Source organism: Myotis myotis, unplaced genomic scaffold (assembly GCF_014108235.1).
Source record: "Myotis myotis isolate mMyoMyo1 unplaced genomic scaffold, mMyoMyo1.p scaffold_m19_p_3, whole genome shotgun sequence".
Classification (NCBI taxonomy): Eukaryota; Metazoa; Chordata; class Mammalia; order Chiroptera; family Vespertilionidae; genus Myotis; species Myotis myotis.
The window spans coordinates 198,451,973-198,471,785 of record NW_023416335.1 but is presented as its reverse complement, the minus strand read 5'-3'; the positions used below and the strand labels follow the sequence as shown (position 1 = coordinate 198,471,785).

General features: G+C 43.6%; 1 protein-coding gene across 1 annotated transcript in view; it reads right to left on the bottom strand.

The window, feature by feature from the left end:
- The window catches only part of ANO4 (anoctamin 4), a 257,465-nt gene that overhangs the window by 84,421 nt on the left and 153,231 nt on the right, over window positions 1-19,813 (bottom strand). The window contains exon 8 of the mRNA XM_036301477.1: window positions 11,288-11,419. Within this exon, the coding sequence (XP_036157370.1) occupies window positions 11,288-11,419 (132 nt within the window). The remainder of the gene's footprint in view (window positions 1-11,287; window positions 11,420-19,813) is intronic.

Sequence of the window (19,813 nt, the reverse complement as noted above, 5' to 3'; positions counted from 1 at the left end):
TCCATGCTTTTGTTCTGGCCCTCCGGTCCAGTTTAAGAACCCATTGTGGCCCTCGAGTCAAAAAGTTTGCCCAGCCCTGCTCTAGAAGCTGGCACAAGCAAACACACAGATTCTTCTCCAGGGCCTCTGAAAAGAATGCAGCCCTGCCACACCTTGATTTTAGCCTAGAGGGACCCACATCAGACTTCTAACCTACAGAACATAAGATAATTCATTTGTGTTGTCTTAAGCCACAAAATTCCTGGTCATTTGATACAGCAGCTGTAGAAACTAGTAACATCAAGAGGATAGGACTGGAGGTAGAAGGCCTGGCCTTAGAATCCAAGCCCGACCATTTGCCAATGGTGTGACCTTGGGCAAGTTGCTTAACCTCTCTGTGCCTCAGTTTCCTCCTCTACAGAATTGAGGATAAGGACTATACCTTATTCACAGGGCTAAATGAGTTTATAGTTGTGAAGTACTTGCAAACTAGCAAGTACAATACAAATGAGCTATCATTATTCCTTCGATAAACTCCCTACTGTTGTATTATATCGTCTTCTCTGAGGTTGTCTGAGCTTCGAGAGGGGCCTTCTGAAACTACAATGCTTCAGTACAATGACCCCGACACTGACAACCTCGGGTAGCTGGCTCGTGAGGAGAGCTTTCTGCAGGGTCAGATCTTTAGGTGCCCATACAGGCGTGGCTGGTAAGCAGCCTGCAGGCCCAGTTCTGTGGATACCAAACACAACGACCGAACCGCATCGCATACTGACTTAATAAAAATGCATACCCACAGGTTTGCTTTATTGCTTCTCAAGCACAAAATATATGCACGTGGAATGTGAGGCTATTTGCTTTTTAATCAGTTCTCAACTTTAATTTCTGTGGAATGTAGCTCAAACAACCAAGATTTACACTTTGATTAGTTTAGGATTTACGGCAATATTTTGCTGAAGACATGCCTAATCTCCTGAAGAAGTTTGTGGGCATGAGCAATAAATTAACTCTCCAGAACCATGCTGAGGGACTCACTGGAAACAGCTCCCAGAAAAGCCCTGCAAGGCATTTGCTCTAACAAGGTTGCTGAGTGTTCTGTCACTACTTCATTTAGAGGTCCCTTATCCAGGTAAGAATTTCATTTCTTCCAAAGGCTAGGAAGCACTGCTTCACTAGGGGTTGATGTTCTTTCTCTCTGACAGTCAGAACCATGTGACTTACTGTGTTTCTCCCCCTGCCCTGCCCGCTAGGCTTACCGCCCAATTTGTTGGCTCAGTTAGCAACCTAATTATGGTTATATAGACCAGTGAGGCCTGCCAATCTGGGTCCATTTTCTCCTGAACTTGAATGCCTACTCTAAATGATATTCACCTTGGTTCAGAATATTTCTTTTCTATTTTAGCATGTTATTCTCTTTGTCTCTAACCCACCTGAAATGCTTTAACAATAAACTTCAAAGGCAACCATATATCTTTGTATCCACAGGCTCACACTAGTGTAATGTGGCTGAAAAACTGTATTCTGGCTCTGTTCATGTGGCACATACATGAGGTGGCAGCATTGTGAAGAAAACACACTTCTCTCCTGTTCACTCATCGGGCATTGACTGGAGTGACCTTGAGCAAGCCATTCCGCCTCTCTGACCTTTACCTTATTATCCAGACCCTCAGAGTTGTAATGGGTGTATGGTTTAACTCTGCAATAGAGTTATCCTATATAATAAAAGGCTAATATGCAAATTGTCCCCTTGTGAGTTTGACCAACCAGGAGTTTGATTGCTTGCTATGACGTGTGCTGACCACCAGGGGGTGGCGCAGAATGAAGGAAGACCCTGGCTAGCAGCTGGCAGCCTTGGGTGGGGGGAGGAAGGCCCTGATTGCCGGTCAGGCCTAGGGACCCTACTCGTGCACGAATTTCGTGCACTGGGCCTCTAGTTTATAAATAATGGCCACTATTGCTTTTATCACTGCAACTGTTGCTACCACTGCTTGAAAACCACCATTTGACCAATCACTGTTTTTACACCTTGCTGCCATGGTCTGCTGGCTTGTTCGGTTGAAAGGAAAGTTAAATGATAAGAAGGCAAACAAAGGGAGGTTACAGAGAATCTCCTACCCACTGGCCCTTCAGGAACTTTCTCCCATCCCTACCAGCCCTCATTGGCCTAGCACCAAGATTTCCATGGTTAGTGCTTTCTTGAGCACGATCAGCTGTACTCTTGTTATTCCCTAGACTTTAAAAAATGTTTCCCTAGCTTACATTCCAGAAGGGAGAAGAAGGGAATGTCAGCAAATTTCAGGTCAAGTGGTCTTTGTATGCTCCCCATCTATGCACATGACACATGAATTAAAATATGATGCATGAGTTAAAGATCTAAGGGTCAAGCATCATTCCTGATAGTAGAATTTAATGGGTATAAGACTATGGATAGGGAAGATGGTCTACTGAGACCAAAAATAAATCACCAAGTCAGGGATAAAGTCAACGTGAACATGGAGACCACAATTGACTGACTAGTTGACTCCATGTTTAGAATTTTCATCAGAATATTCTGTGTTTAGGATGCAGAACAGGCTCTATCCTCCAGCAGTGGCCATAAAGCCAACTCTGCCACATAGCTAGATCTTAGTCATTCTCCAGGTGTCACTCGATGTCAACACACAGTTCCCATCCTCAGTGGCTCAGTCTAGAAGGGGGAGCAAATCATGTGAGCAAATTTCATTGGAAGGAGTCTTTTATAATGTCCATTTCCTATATGCACAGGACCCACATTACAATACTTTGTGACAACCAAGCTTTGCAAGGTGTTATATGGGAGTTATGCTGAGTTATGTGTGGTATATATCTTCATTATAGACTTCGAAAAGCTGGAAACCAAACTGCATGTATAAACATATGATCTCTTACCTGAAATATGGCAGTTGCCTCCTAACTGGTCTCTGATTCTACCCTTGCTCTATACAATCTGTTCTTAACATAGCAGTCAGAATAGTACTTTTCAAAAGTTCAGTGAGTTTTATATATATCCCACAGATGAGTGAAATCATATGGGTCTTAGCTTTTTCTGTCTGATGTATTTCACTTAGCATGATATTCTCAAGAACCATCCATGAAAGCAACAAATGTACAAAGAAGAAAAACAACAAACAAAATAATAGTATGGTGTTTATCAGACAGAAGAGGGGTTAGGGAGCCAGATAAGGGTAAAGGGGGTCAAATATAGGGTGACAGAAGATTTGACTTTGTATGGTAGGCACACAATGTAATATACAGATGACTGTACACTTGAAAACTATATAATCTTATTAATCAATGTCACCCCATTACATTTAATAAAACAAAAGTCAAAAAAAACTTCAGCTAGACCCATATCACACCCTTGTAAAAGCCAGTCTTTACAATGGCCCACAGGACTGGACATAATTGGCCTGCCCGCTATTTCCCATTTTGTCTCCTTGTCTTTTCTGCTCCAGCCACAAGGGTCTTACTCTCCCTCCAAACATACCCCAAGGTGCTTGCAGATTAGCGCCTTGCTCTGTCTGTTCCCCTCCCTGGGGCTCTCTCCCTCCCTTTCTTACCCCTTTCTAGCCTTTCTCCACTCACACCTCCTGTTTGAGGCCTAACTTGAAGAATAGAAACAGTTTTTAAAGAATGCTGTCGGCACCCTCACCTTAGCACCAATATTCTCCATTCCCCTCCCCTACTACTCTTGTCTCTTTTTCCATATCATTCATCACCTTCTAACATGCTTTCCAGTTGGCTTTTTAAAAAAATGTTTACCTCAGCACTACTGACATTCAGAGATGGACAATTCTTTGTTGGGGGAGGGGTGGTTAGTAGCATCTTTGTCCTCCACCCTCTGGACACCAGTAGCATGCTTCAGCCCACGCTGGGACAAAAACATTTCCAGGCATTTCCCAATCATCCCCTGATTGAGAACCATTGATTCATAATTCACTGCCAGTTACCCCAGCTAAAATGTCAGCTCCGGGAGGGCAGGCATCCTTGCCTTGTTGTTTACTGTGGATTCCCAGGCACCCAGAAAAACAATGGGCATGGAACATATGAATGAATGAATGCCCATTTAAACATATGCATTCACAGCAAACACAAATTTCAGATTCCTCTATTAGGAAGTGGCCCGTATTTAATTTTATCTCACTTTTACAGATTTTCATAACAATAAAATAATGGTAATAATAGAAACAAAAAAAATACAGAAAGGAATATTTTTGTGCCTGTATCTAACACAAACATTCGTCTGAAAGGCAATTCAGAATTAATCTATTTCTTGCAAGAATACTCTGCATAGCTATTATAAAAAGCGACATGCCTCGTTCCCACACTTCCTTTTCTCTACCAGCAGAAAACCTTTATTATGAGTACTGACTGTAGAAAGTAATTGTCGCAAGGGCATTACTGCTATTGCCATTTTAAGAATGAATGGCAGTGGGTGATACAGGCCGACATTCACAGGCAAGGAGGTGAAGAGGAATAAATTAATTTTTAAATGGACTTGTCTGTCATAGTCATCAGATTTGACTAAAATCTATTTTGTCTCAGACAGTGGGTGGTCCTACCAAAAGGGTGTCACATGATAAAAGACAGCAGAGCAGAAGTTATCAAGGGGGACAGGGGTGCAATTTTTTGCCCCCTCCCACCAGGGGACACTGGGCAATGTCTGGAGATTTTTTATTTTTACAACTAAGTGGGGAGGGAACTACTCGTAACATCTAATAGACAGAGGCCAGGGATGCTACTAACCATCCGACAATGATGTGATGGTTCCCACACAGAGTTATTCAGCCCAAAATGTCAATAGCACCAAGGTTGAAAAATCCTCAGTGACAGCATAATGCTTAAGAGTACAGTGGGGCCTTCACTTACGAGTGTCCCGACTAACGAGTTTTTTGAGATACCAGCTGTCTCTCCATCGATTTTTTGCATTGAGTTGACAGAGTAATTTGAGTTAACAAGCTCCTTAACGAGCTCGGTCTCGGAATGAATTAAACTCGCAAGTCAAGGCCCCACTGTATAGGATCGTGCCCAACTGGTGTGGCTAAGTGGTTGAGCATTGACCCATGAACCAAGAGGTCACTGGTTTGATTCCCAGTCAGGGTGCATTCAGGAGGCAGCCAATCAATGATGCTCTTCCCTCATCACTGTTTCTATCACTCTATCCCTCTCCCTTCCTTTCTTGAATTCCTTCTCCATCACCGAGACAGATTGCCTAGTCATTCAGCAACACTGATTCCCTTTTCCTCCTGGGCACACAGGTAGACTAGTTATCCTAACATCTCTCAAGTTAGGAGTAACTACATGAGTGAGGTCTAGACCATGAAAGGTGGGGGAAAGTGTGGTACACCACTTCTAAGCCTGGCCCATAAAAACATCCCACAAGATCACTCAGACCTCTTCTCCCCTGTCTGTCAACCAGATGCAAGGGATCTAGGGAAGGCAGAGTTGCAAGATAGATGTAGCATGGTACCTTGAGCAACTGCATGGAGCAGAGATATTGCACCTCTTTCCCTGCAGTGACCCACACTAGACAATGATGTGAACCACAATGAACTTCTAAAGTGTGAAAACACTGATATCTGGGGGTCGTTCAGGCAGGTTGACTATCCTAGCTGTGCGAGCTACTGCAGGTTCCTTAACCTCTTTATGCTTCAGTCTCCTCATCTGTAAAATGGTGATGATAATATCTCCTCTCTCATATGGTTGTTGTGAAGATTAAAATACTTAAAATAATGTCTGGAACCTAGTAAGAGTTTTCCCATTTTATATGATTTCCTATATTGACTTGTAGAGAGATGTACATGAAGGTTTGCTTTCATTGCTTCTGAAACACGGATATATGTTCAAATAGAATGATAAGCTATTTGTTTGTAAGTTAATTCTCAAATTTAATTTTTTGTGTGCAATGTAGTTCAAAGCATAAAGGTTTATGATCATATTATTCCATGATATCATTTTACTTTTATCCTTACTTCGTCCATTTAGCAGACAAGCATTGACCATCTATTGTATGATAGGCATTACATTAGCTATAATTATGAGCAAAAACAGACATGGACATGCCTCCATGGAGTTTAAAGTTTAGTTGGATAGTTGGGCATTCATCATAGAATACCCAAATAATTATAAAATTTCAAATGTGAAAAATGTAATGAAGAAACATGCAGCTAAACGGCATTAAGCAAGGAGACATTGCCTTTGGAAAGATGGGAGAGGGCTTTCCTGGGAAGAGTCTTTGAGTTGAATTTTTAAGGATGAATAAAAGTAACAGGGGAGAATGAGACAAAAATTCCAGCATGTGCAAATGCCCTAATGCAGAGAGTGTCCAAAGAATAGAGAGAGAGAGAGAGAGAGAGAGAGAGAGAGAGAGAGAGAGAGAGAGAGAGATTGAGATTGTATCTGTCTGCTGTCTGGATCATAAGAAATGAGAGGTGGACAGTGGAGAAGGCAGATCAAGCTGGAAGGAGTTAGCAGTTAGCAGAAAGGAATCGCTGAGAAGGCCGGCAAGCCTTCCAAGACCTTATAGGTCATCTCAATAGTTTTGCTATTTATTCTAAGGTTTTTAAACCGGGTGAAGTGACATGAATAAAGGTGCATTTTGAAAACATCACTCTGTATGCACTTGCGAGAATGGATTGGAGGTGGGGAAGGATAGAGCCAGTGAGACCTGTTCCATTGTTTCTAGGTTTTACAAGAGAGAAAATGGTGGTAAAGATAGAGAGAAGCTACTAGATGAAAGACATGCTTCGCTTCGGGTATAAAATCATCAGCCCTGGGAGATAAATAAGGTGTGGGAAGCGGAGGTGAGGGATGTATTAGACTAGCTTCCAGACTCGGTTTCAGCACCTGGACAAATATTAGTGCTATTTACTGGATAGAGGACAAAGAATGTGGACTGCATTTGAGGAGAAAATGTCTTGAATTTGGTTTGAGGTGAGTGTGCAGTGAGCTAACTTCACGTCACCTTTATTCTTTACTATTATGATTCTCCCATTTTCATTTTTATCTATTCATTTATTTTCTCATTTAACTATCATTATTAAGCACCAGTGCTGGGATTCAAAGGTGATGATACAGACACAGTCTTTCAAGGAACTTACAGTCTAGGAGAAAGCAATTAAACTTGATGGTACTATTAATAAAGAGCTATGACGGGGGAAATATTACCAAGACATAGAAGAGTACACTGCAGCCAGAGCTGGGGGTGGAACCCTTGGATGGATTTCTGAAGGAAATGTCTCTGATGAACTCTGAGAGAAGGGAGTCTAGGAGAAAAGGCTATTCCAGGCAGAGGGAAGGGCATGTGCAGACAGGAGACAAAAGGACTCAGACTCACGAGCTAAGGAGATCAAAGCAGTTCAATGCACCCAGAGCACACAACTGGAGGATGAAAGCAGGAGCTAGTGAGCTAACAGGAGTCTGGGTTTTATTCTGAGAGCAAAGTATTTTCAAGGCTCTTTCCCACTTTGATCACTCTTTATTAAACTTTCAATTCTCTTTTGTCTCTTTTTCTACTACATTCATGTATAGACACTCACACCGATTATTCTCTTTTACTCCTAGACAAATACAATATCAAACATTCCGCAGAACCAAGAAGTCACACAGGATCTTGAATTGCATTTGGAAAACCAGCAGATCATTTTATAACCCTCAAAGCTCATTAACCACCTACTTCAGATTACTTTAAAGCCGTTAACATCACTCTCAAAGTATCCGTAGGCACATGTTTTTCTGACGCACCAAACAATTGTTTCCAATTTGACAGCCAGTGTTCTTGGAATCTTACATACACACACTCATGAAAGGGATGTTTTGCCCTGGCCAGTGTGGCTCAGTTGGTTGGAGCATTGTGCTATGCACCGCCAGGGCATGTACAGTGTATGGGAGGCAACCACTCGATGTTTCCCTCTCATATCTCTCTCTCTCTCTCTCTCTCTCTCTCTCTCTCTCTCTCTCTCTCTCTCTCTCTCTCCCTCCCTCCCTCCTTTCCTCTCTCTCTAAAATCAATAGAAACATATCCTCAAGTGAGGATAAAAGAAAACGGATATTGTCTGTGTGGCACGACAATTTTCAAACAGAAAGAAATCTCCACTGCCCATAACATTCAAGACCTTGTTGAATTTTTCATCTCCCAACTGTCTACGTTATTCTCTTGGTCCTACTAAGGTCTGGTTCTTAGGTTTGCTTCATTCCAGCTGTCCCTCTGCTTTTTCCTTAGTTCTCCTGCCTGGCAAGTTCATCTTCCATGGATCACTCTATTTTTTCAAACAGTAACACCAAGTGTTCTCACATCCTATTCCCATTCACAGAAGACTATTGTAGTTCTTCAAACACTCCATTCTGCTGCACACCTTTGTTTTTTGATACACACATGATTCTCTCTTTTTGAGATGTGTTTCCCCCCCTTAAATTCCTGGACAAGTGTTACCTTTCAAGACCCATCACAAAAATTTTCTTCTTGTGACCAACCCTCATCTCTTACTAACCTCCCAACAAATCTGAGGACTGGAACACTCTATCTTTTACGTCACACCATTATACTGTTTGTAACTATTTAAAACTAGAGACCTGATACACGAAATCTGTGCAAGAGTAGGCCTTCCTTTCCCCGGCTGCCAGCACTGGCTTCCCTCTGGCACCCGGGACCCAGGATTCCTTCGTAGCCCCTGCTTCATCCAGAAGGTCATCTGGTCTAATTAGCATATACACTTTTATTATTCTAGATGGTCTTCTGTCTTTACTATGCTGGGGTCAAGACTGTGTACTATTTATATCCTCTGTACCCAAACAGTGCCTGACAAGAAGTAATCAGCAAACTATTGACTATTGAATGAATCCATTTTTCAGTGAATGAATACTCAAACATGTCAAAAAAATGCTTCTCATATATGTGAGAGAGATGGCTGAATACCGCTATCCCACAGGCTATCATCTTCATTTAACACATTTTTTTTTAAATGAACTGTGTGTGAGAGAGAAACATCAATGATGAGAGAGAATCACTAGTCAGCTGCCTCCTGCATGCCCCCTACTGGGGATTGAGCCTGCAACCCAGGCATGTACCCTGACGGGAAATCCAGCTGTGACCTCCTGATTCATATCTCAATGCTCAACCATGGAAACACACCTTCTGGGCCATTTAGCACATATTTTAAAACATTTATAAAGACCTGATTCCTGGTTCTAATACCTAGAGGTCCTGATGGGAGCCCAGGTGCTTCTGACTTTGAGAACCCTGCTGAGAAACATTGTTCTAAAGCAAGAACAAAGTGGCTTAGTGGTTGAGTGTTGACCTATGAACCAGGAGGTCACAGTTCGATTCCTGGACAAGGCATATGCCCGGGTTGCAGGTTCAGTCCCCAGTGTAGGAGGCAGCCGATTAATGATTCTCTCTTATCATTAATGTTTCTATCCCTCTTGGAAATCAATAAAAATATTTAAAAAGATAAAGAAAGAACATCAGAAAACAGAATCAGTATAAAGATGAATAGTGGGAAACTTTCCTCTTCATTTACCTATATGTCTTTGAAGTAATAATAAAACCCTAGGTGCACACTATGTATTTCATCTATCTAACCACCTATCCATCCATCCAGTTCCTCTTCCATTTACCTTTATACCTTTTAAACAAAGCATAACCCCAGTGCACACACCATATACTTCCTTAATTTCTCCATCCATCTATTCAACTATCCATCCATCCCATTCTTCTTCCATTTACCTATATGTCTTTGAAATAAAACAAATCCCGTAGTACACACCATATAATTCATTGAGCCCTCCATTCATCTACCCACCTATCCATCCATTCATCCATTCATTTACCCTGCACTGTGCTAGGCACTCTCTCAGGCAGGATGGAAGCAAAGGGAAAATCTAAATGTGAATCAGGCTCTACTCCAGAAGAATTTAAAACCAAATAATCACGTGTGTGAGAAGCTTCAAGATGAACAACATAGGCATAACGAGGGTTTAAAGCCAGAGCAGGAACATGCCAGCTTTCATCTGTCTTTTTCTCTAAGAAACACCCATAGGTCCTGAACTCTGAGTTAACAGAAAGTCCCTCTCAGTTCTTATTTCCCACGGGAAGATTGAACTAGAATTTTGAGGCCGGGCTGTGAGTTTCATGTCTTCTTCAACGTTCTCATATGTGGTTGGGTTGGCATCAGTCTGACCTGTTTGGATCTAGAGTTCGGTTATTTCAGAGGCTTCCTGAGTTGCTTCCTTTGCATTATGCATTATATATTTTGATGCAGAACAACTATTTTTGATTGTCCTTCTCTCCTTTGTGCTCTAGAAGCCCACAGACTTTCATTGATTTTCTGTTGCTAAAGCGTGCCCCCACCTCACACTCCCTGTAACTTGACAACTGCCATTTGGTTTGTTTTTTTCTCAAAGTCAGCAACCTATTTTTTTTTTAAATCTGTCATCCCTTCCCTCCTCACAGGTAAGTCATTTTTACAGAGGCTGTCTCTATGGCTGGGGAAGGGAGAGCCAGGAATTCCTAAAGTCTGGCTGAGAGAGAGGTTGGGCTGACCTGATTTTTCTCCCCCCCCCCCCCCCCCCCGCTTTAAAAGGCTGTTTTCGCCTAGTTGTTTACTGTCTTTGGCATGCTCTTCTCTATTGCCAACCCTGCCATCTGGCCATGATTTCTTGTCACCTCAGAAGCTTCAGTCAATTCTCTGACTTTTGCAAGTCCTCAAAGGCTCAATTACTTAGCCAACTTCTCCTCCCACCACCTGTATGTCAAAAGTGACAATTTATTGTTCAGAGACTGTCTGATAGATGAGCCAGGAAGCCAGCTGCGAGGCAACGTGGCTTTTCCTGGGGCAACTCAGTTGCTGAAGAAAGGGGAACTGAGAAGTAAACTAAGATTGAAAATAATCAAACCAACAACCCCTTTTTCAACAGGGAAAAATGTAGACCAGCTTCCCTGTCCGCCAGCTGGCTGCAGATGAGCCTGCAGGGGGCTCTGCACTGGGGATTGGCAGAGCCACAAGGTGGAAGGAGCCTGGGTCTCTGCATCACCATGCAGAAGGTCCTTCACCCAACACACATACGAACGTGTGTTCAATTGTGTTAAGCTACTGAGATATGGGGATTCCTTATTGGAGCACCTTGCTTATCCTGGCTAAAATAAAAGGAATATGAACACTCACAGGACTCTCAGGGGAGAAAGGCATCATGCTGTTCCTTGCACGTGCCAAGGAATGCAAGGCATGCAGGAGGAGGCTCTCCCGCAATGGCCCATCCTTTGAAAGTAAGGGCTTTCCCAGGAAAAACTCACTGATGGATCCTTTGCTGGCTGAAAGGGGCAGTGTAGCAGTCATTCTCCTCCAGGTCTGGCAGTGTCTCCTTGTCCAGCCTCATTGGCTTCCTAGGTAACCACCTCCGAAACCTGCTTATTTGCTTATCGATCCTGTGGTACATGAAAGGCAAGACCAAAGGGTACAGAATGTCAGCGTTACACAGAGCCACGACTGTGACACCGCACACTCCAGGCACTCTCACTGCACTCAGGGAACCCACTCCCCCATTTCACAGATGGAAAGAAGGGAGCCACAATGCCTGTGCTTTTTCTATGTCACCAAGGGGCCTCAATGTTACTGTCTACAAGATCACTGCCATGCGTGACGCCAATCAATAACCAAGGAGTCCTAACCAGACTAGAAGGCTTTGGAAAGGAAGGTGATAGTCCCTTAAGCAGAGCAGCAGGGACCTTAACCTCTTATATTCTGAAGGTTCTATAAACTCATTCTGTGCTTGGCCAACTTCTTCCTCTTCCCTTAGTTAGGGAAGAACTCAGCCATAGGTGACTTTGGGCAGGAGTGCTGACAGCACATCCCAGTGGGTGGACTGTGCAGAGAGCCTGATGTCATGATTTGCCTCCTGCCTCTCACACCTTCTCCAAACCCTATCAGCAGACAGTAGGCTCTTTAGTTTTCACTTTTTTCTTTTTAAATTGACCCCATGGTTCTCACACTGCTGGGGCATCTCAACACCCATGTATCATTTTGGTCATGGCATACACGATGTCAAGACAAGGAGAACCAAAGTGTCCTAATGGTGGTTTTCAAGCACCACTTTCTCCCTGGCTGCCTCCCAAACCCTCTGACTTCTGCTGGTGAGAACATCTGGCTTCCAAGCAACCAGATGTTCATTCACAGCACCCACTGGCAGGAGCAGAAACCACAGCAAACTTAAAAATGTTGGTGCTATGTTGGGGAGCACAGGAGACTTGGTTGGAAAGTTTGTAAGGAGGACATTTTGAGAAAACGGAAGTGTGCTGAAGGTGGCCCACCCTGTTTATTGGAATTCTGACTTAGGAAAGTGCCGAGGGCGGTGCCCCTAATTATTCCTTGACCTTTTCAGACAAGTCTGTGCACATGCAGACCCCTGGGTGTTTACTGGAATCCTTATGCTTAATCTTTAGGTGTCCTTGCTTAAAGGACACTGCACACATGTACCCTCCCAAGACTACTTATCCTACTGATTGTATTATATCTAAAAGATAAATTTTACTCAAACTGCAGTTACAATAAAAGGTTAACGAGGCAGGCAATCAAGGCTGTCTGGTTCCTTTAGCCAGGCAGTCCCTTAGCCCTCTCTTTCACAGCAAATGTTGTGTCAGATTAATCATTCATCCATCACTCAGGGTCTGCTGTTCAGCCCCAGAAGTGCTACCTCAGGCATCCATACCACAGGGTAACTTTTCCCACAAGAGCACATGTCAAACAGCATCTCTGTGAGGTAGACCCAACAGGTACGATACTCATTTTATATGTTGTCAGAGAGATCCGGGGTGGAGAGAGATGATTATTCAATCCAAAATACTCAACCAATAAACAAAGCCGGACCAGAATCCATACTGTGGATTCCTGATTCTAGGGATCACTTCATCAAAGTAACTGATAATAGAAATCTTCACTTTAAGGGCTACAAGAAGGGACAGATCCCCCTGGAGAGGAAAATATCTGAATGCCTTCTAAGTCTGTTCACCAAAAACACATGGAATCTGGGCATGTTTTACTTTTTCCCCATTTTAAAAAATATTTACATGGCAATTTATCCTTTGCATGAAACATCTAGCTGAATAAATTATTTTTTATTCCCAATTCACTCCAAAATGAAAAATAATAGCAAATGTCTTTTTTAACCACCTCTCTTATTCTCAGCCTTGTTCCAGCCTCACCTGACCATCATTCTGCTTGGTGGTGGCTGTCCTTTTGCAGAACCCCTGAAAGTTCACACTGGAAAGAACCTCTCAGCTTCTCTAGGCCCCTCCTCTCCACAGAGGACCTGTCCCCACCACATACGCACACATAAGTAAAAATTCTACCCAGAGCCATGTAATAAGAAAAGAACAGTAGATTAGAAAGGCCTAAACCCCCCCAAAGGGAAGAAGTTCCAATTTCCTCCATCCTTCATCGTCCTGGACCCCAACCCCTCACTATCTCTTAAAAGATATTTAAAATATAGGGATATGATGAGCTCCAGAAAATCAGTGTAACAGTGACTGAGAACATGGGGCTGGCATGCCTCGTTTCAAGTCCTGGCTCTGTAAATATTAGCAGTGTGACCTTGGACAAGTTATTTAAGTTTGCTGTGCCTCAATTTTCTTATCTGTAAAATGGGCATGATAATGCGTCTCAATTCACAGGACTGTGATGATAAAGTCTCTTGAACAGTGTCTGGTGCACAATAAGCACTGGCTATGATTACTATCTTCTTTTTCTTTTCAAAAATAAGAATTGGAACAGCCAGCATGCCTCTTTACATCGCTGTCTTTTTTCTTTTCAATTCAAAGTTAATTGTGCTTCACCAGCATCTATCACTTGTCCAAGTTCAATGATTTAGTCCTTAAATGGAATTATAAATTAGACTTCACAGGCTAAGCTGGTGGCTTTCCCCATGGCCCTGGGGTTCATTTAATCTGATTGCCTTAAAACTCATTAAAGAAAGAGGACATTATATGGTGATGGATAGTACCTAGACTTATAGCGCTGATCCCTTTGTAATGTATACAATGTCAAATGATAATGTGGTGCACCTGAAACTAATATCCTATATAATAAAAGGCTAATATAATTAACCAAACAGAACAACCAGTCCCTATGATGTGCACTGACCACCAGGGGGCAGATGCTCAATGCAGGAGCTGTCCCCTGGTGGTCAGTGCACTCCCATAGGGGGAGTGCCACTCAGCCAGAAGCCCTGAGCCGGGCTCACAGCTGGCGAGTGCAGCAGCAGTGGCCAGAGCCTCTGACGTTTCTGTGGCAGCACTAAGGATGTCCTGTGGGGAGCGGGCCTAAGCCATCAGTCAGACATCCCCCAAGGGCTCTTGGACTGCAAGAGGGTGCAGGCTGGCTAAGATACCCCCTCCACCGCCCAAGTGCACAAATTTCATGCACTGGGCCTCTAGTGTTACATACAAACTTTCCCTCAATTTTAAAATAGAGGACACTGGCTCAGAAGTTTTTATAATAGAGTTTTTACCTCCCACACATCTCCAGTCTGCAGCGCTGATCAGATTACACTGTGCAAAATTCACATGCTCACAGAATCTGGGCTTTGCATGTGATGACTATGAATTTAATCCAACTGGGTACAGTACTCAGCATGGATAAAAACAAATAAAGCTGTGAAAAATTGGGCATGAATGCTCTATGGGAATAAAATGGCAGCTTGCACCAACCAGCTTGTAGCATCACAATTTAGATGAAATGCGAAGATGGTGAGGAGAAAGTAAAATAGGGCAATAAAAATGATTAATTAGTTGAAAAAGGAGGAAGAGCACAAGGAAGTGAAAGGGAAGGGAGTGAAGTTGCTTGGCATGGTGGAGAGTCCATAATGGGCATGTCTAAATCCTGGCTCTGTTGCTAATCTGCTGTGTGACCTTCCGCAAATCACTCACCTTTCTGAGCCTTATTTGTCAAGGGTTTTTGAGCGGGATCATCATTATCATCAGTTATCATCATCATGACCTTCAGGGCTGTTAGGTTTATAAAAGATGGTGTGCAAGGAATGCTTTGGGGAAGCTGCCAGGGAGATGGCTGTGTTCTTAAAAACTACTTGAGAGAAAGTGACAGGAAGCAGAGGAAATGGGCTTTTGAAACACTTATCTTGGAAGAAAGATGGTGGACAGATACCTTAAGGTTAAAGCCCCTGAGACACTAACTGGGGCTTGGGGTGTGGACTGGCCTCTGCTGGGCAGCTTGAGCAGAAACAGGAGGGCCAAGCATGGACTGTTCAGGCTCCATCACATGTACTGGGGTCCATGCTGTGTGCTCTTTACAACAGAAACAACGTGGTCAGCAGTTTGTGTTCTTTTCTGGTTGGCAGACTGAACCCCCATAAATGCATGCACCCCAATACCCTGAACCTATGACTATGTTATGTGATGTGGCAAAGGGGACTTTGCAGATGGAAGTAAGGTTACAGACCCCCAAATAGGGCGAGCACCTAGATTATTCAGGTGGACCCAATTTAACCCCACGAAGCCTTTAAAGGCAAAGAACTTTCTCTGGCTGGAGACAGGGGAAATGAGGCAAGAGGGGAGGTAAGAGAGATTCAAAGAGTGAAAGTAACCCAACCAGCCATTGCTGGCTTTGCGGATGAAGAGGGCCAGGAGGGCAGGCAGCTAGAAGCTGAGAATGACCTTTATCCAGGATCCATAAAGAGACAGATCCTGCAACTGCAAAGAACTGAACTGTGCCAGCAACTGAACGAGTCTGGAAACGAATTCTCCCCATGGCCCTTCCCTTCCAACACCTTGATTTCAGCTGTGGGAGACCCCGAGCAGAGAAACCAGTTAAGCACCCATCTCCTGGGATTCTGACCCGTAGCACTGTGAGATAATAAAGTTGTGTTGTTTTATGCAGTGAAGTTTGCAGGTATGTGTTACAACAGCAATAGGAAACTAACACACCTCCTACAATAGTCTTGGCGTGACCTTCCCCTTGAGGTCTGGCCAACGTGTGCTAGGTTCCCAGTGCTAGGGCTGATGTCCCACATGCTGCCCCCACCTGACTGTCTGGTGGCTCTGGGAACAAGGGTCTGTCTCTCTGGGACTGGAGGACAACTAGCTGTTCTTCTGCAAACACACTCCTGTCCCCGAACTGCACCACAAAGACATCATTGAGGGCCCCTTTTGCCATGCAAAGAAGAAATGCAAAGGGCAAAAGCTACTGGGCTGGGATGTGTGAGACTCAGTGAGGTCATTGACTCTGCCACTGTACGTCAGTGTGCCTGGGGCAAGCCTCTTCTCCTCACGGAGCCTCAGTATCCTCATCTCTAAATGGTGAACCTTCAGATGCTCTTGAGATACATACTGGTTGTGATGTGGGCAATAATATCTTGGCTGTATCATTCTAAACAACCTTCAGTTAATAAAGAGCTTTCCTTTTCACAATGCATAATGGATAACCTTCCATCTAGAATGGAAGACTTTGGCATCCACCAGAAGCAGGTTCACATCCTGGTTGTATAGCTGGCCAGTCATGAGTGCCATGCTGGACAGGTAACTAAACTTCTCGGAGCTAATACACCCACTGCATGAGGCAGTGGTGAGGACAACACAAGATAATGGGTACCAGGTGTTTGCACAATGCCTGGGATGTACAAAATGCTCAGTTAAGTGGTCGTATTTAGGATGAAGAAAAATGCTGACAATGAACTTCTATATAGAGCATTCTCAATGGAAATTCTGGAGCTAGGATCCTCACTTGTATATTGAGGTCTGTGCTTCTATCTTACACTTAATACACTTCCCCAAACAGGCAATCCTGAAATTCACTTAGATAAAATTCAAGAACCCAACCAATCAGGAAGCAGCCCAATTTGCCTCTTCAATATAGGGCTCAAGAGAAAAGAAAGATGTTGGCTTAATGACTGAGCATTGATGTGGTTGGATACATGTCACTTTGTTCTATTCCTGACACTTACTAAGCAAAAGCCCTCTTACAGACCACACAGGCAATAAGGAGAAGATGGATCATCCACTCGGGCATTTCTGGCCTTAACCTGTCAAGTTAATATCTGAACTAAAAGGCAGGAACTTTGATAGAAAGTTGTGGTAAGTTCAGAGTTTCCCCCCAAATGCTGATTCATGGCAGGCAAAGTTCCGGATAGCTGGAAAGAGCTGGTAGCACAGGACAAGCACATGGGCATGGGCCTGACCCCTGTCATACTGTGCCTCCCCAGGGTGAGCCTTGGAAACTGCCTTGGGACGGTTCTGCTGAAACCTCTTTAAACTGGGTTCCCTCAGCTCTAAAGGGGAGAATATCCTAACCTTAGGAGCGGTGATGATTAAAGAAAAGGCCACATGCAAAGGACTTCACTGCCCCCATGCTAACCTGTTAGTAGGCTTTATAAATTACCTACTGTGTGCACAGCCCCAACCTGGATGCTGTGGGTTTACCCTGAAGAAGCAGAAGAAAAGGGCCTTTCCCTTGAGCCATTAACCATGCAGGAGGGACTTCGTACTAATGACAACTTAATTAGGCTGAATTAAACACAAAAGACTACTTCAGGGACACCTGCTTTCCCCACACCAGAATATTATAATAATAGCATCACGTTTCAAACATTTAGATTACGTTTTCAGGATGATATGCCTAGAGGGAACATACAGATGTCTCTCTCTCTCTCCCTCCCCCTCCCTCCCTCCCTCCCTCCTTCCCTCCCTCCCTCTCTTTCTCTCCTTTATCTTTCCTCCTGCCCCCTTTCTTCCCTTTCCCTCCCTCCCTTCCTCCCTTCCTCCTTCCCTTCCTTCCTTCTTTTTTCTCTCTTTTTTTAATGAAGACTCCACACACAGCCCTACATTACAGCTACTGAGGCCTCCCTGGACTGCTACCAGTTAGACATCAGCCAGCTTGGATTTCTTTTTCCTCTTCTTAGAGCCAAGTCCCCTATATTTACAGATTCTCCTTGGATAGAAGTTAGGGAGCTTTGGAAGTTGATAAGATTCTTTTTAGGTCACAAGGCTACTAATTGGGACACAACCTAAATACCTTATAAGAGAGTCCAAAGGTTTTGGAACATTTACACACATTAATTTTTTAAAGCGGGGATGGAAATATACAAGCCATTTTGTTGATGTGCCTGCATACTCATCTGATAAGATTACAACGGTGCTGAATGTCTAATGCAGCAGGATCCAGCATTCATTCTGCCCACAGCTGCACAGGACAACCCCGGGCGGGATGTGTGTGGGGAAGTGGAGGCAAAAGGAGTAGTAATGAGACTTAGCTACAAGCCATGCACAAGAGTCAGATGTGTTTCTTTGTAATCATATCTTTTACAGACTACATTTGTACTATTTGGTGAAGGCAAAAAAAAAAAAAGACAACTAAAAGGGTCAAAAGAAAGATGATTAATTCCCTTTCTTTATTGGGTAGGTAACTTATAATGCTTGTTAAGTCTGCCCAAAGTTAAATCACAGCAACATTTAATAGACCAAGTACATGGATGAAAAGAGCATTTACTCGAAAAATATGTGTCTGAACTACATGAGTATGCTTTATGAGAGTCAGGTGACCTTTTAAAATAAAGATATTTGTGAAAAGGTACTTTATGTCTCTGTCTGCTCAGAAGCTTTATCCTATTAATAAAAGCCTATGAGGTCATCACGCCATAATGAGCGATCACCATGAGGCTGCATGTGCAGCGGGCACGTGTGGGTGGGCGGGGCTTGATGCTGTGTGCGTGGCACAGAGGTGGGGCCCGTGGTGAGGCCAGGGGTCCCATGGCTCCGTGAGGTGCAGAGGCAGGACCCCTGGCTCCGGCTTACCTCATTGGGGCAATCCATTGAGGAGCCCCGGGTGGGTGGGCGGGGCCTACCTCTTTGGGGCAATGTATCACGGGGCTCCCGCACTGTGAGAGGGCACAGACCAGGCTGGGGGACCCAACCCCACGAATGCACAAATTTTGTGCACCAGGCCTCTAGTAATAATATAATTTTCTCTTACCCTTAAAGGAGATAGGTTTATTTCAGGGATCATTTCATGAACTAATGAGATGTACTATCATTTATATGGATGAAACTAAAAGCTAAATTAAATGTCTGCATTTGGTATGCCACAAGAACTCGAGACCAGAACCACACATTGTACATGTGCCTTTCAGTTTGCAACATCAAACCTGGCTACAAAGAGACAGGACTGGCCATCATCTAAATTAGCCTGTTCTTGGGTAAGAGGAAGAGTTCAAGTACACACAACATTTTTTGACAAACTACATTTTGAAATTTACACCAGATACTGGGCTTCACGAACACCACCACAGTGATACCCAAAACGCAATTATATGTGGAAAGCAATGAAATTTGTCCTAAGAGGCCATCCTGAATCACAACATTATACCACCATAGTCAGATGATCTTTTTTCCAGAATATTCTAGTGCCTTCTCATGCCTACTACATTTGTCTATAGTTGTAATTTATTCAATTGAAGTAGCACCAGCTTTTCCAGGCCAGAGATTAGTGGTTAGGAAGCTGTTCTTCCAATTCTAGAAATAGGGCTTTACCAAGCTCTTATTCACTCAAAACTTCCCCTCTATACACCTGGAGAATATATGATTGGACGCATCTTCTCTGCTTCTATCCTCTTGGCTCCAAGTTCATCCCCTCTTTCTCCTTTCCTTGGCCACAAAACTCATCAAGATGGGGGTGAACCCCCAATGCTTCTAATCCCTCAGAACCTGGCCCATTCCCCACCAGTGGTAACTGGGTTTCCATGACCCTCCACTGGGTGGTCATCAGTCTAAATATGTCATCCTAGATCGGCAATGTCAGCATCACTATAAAGCCTCACC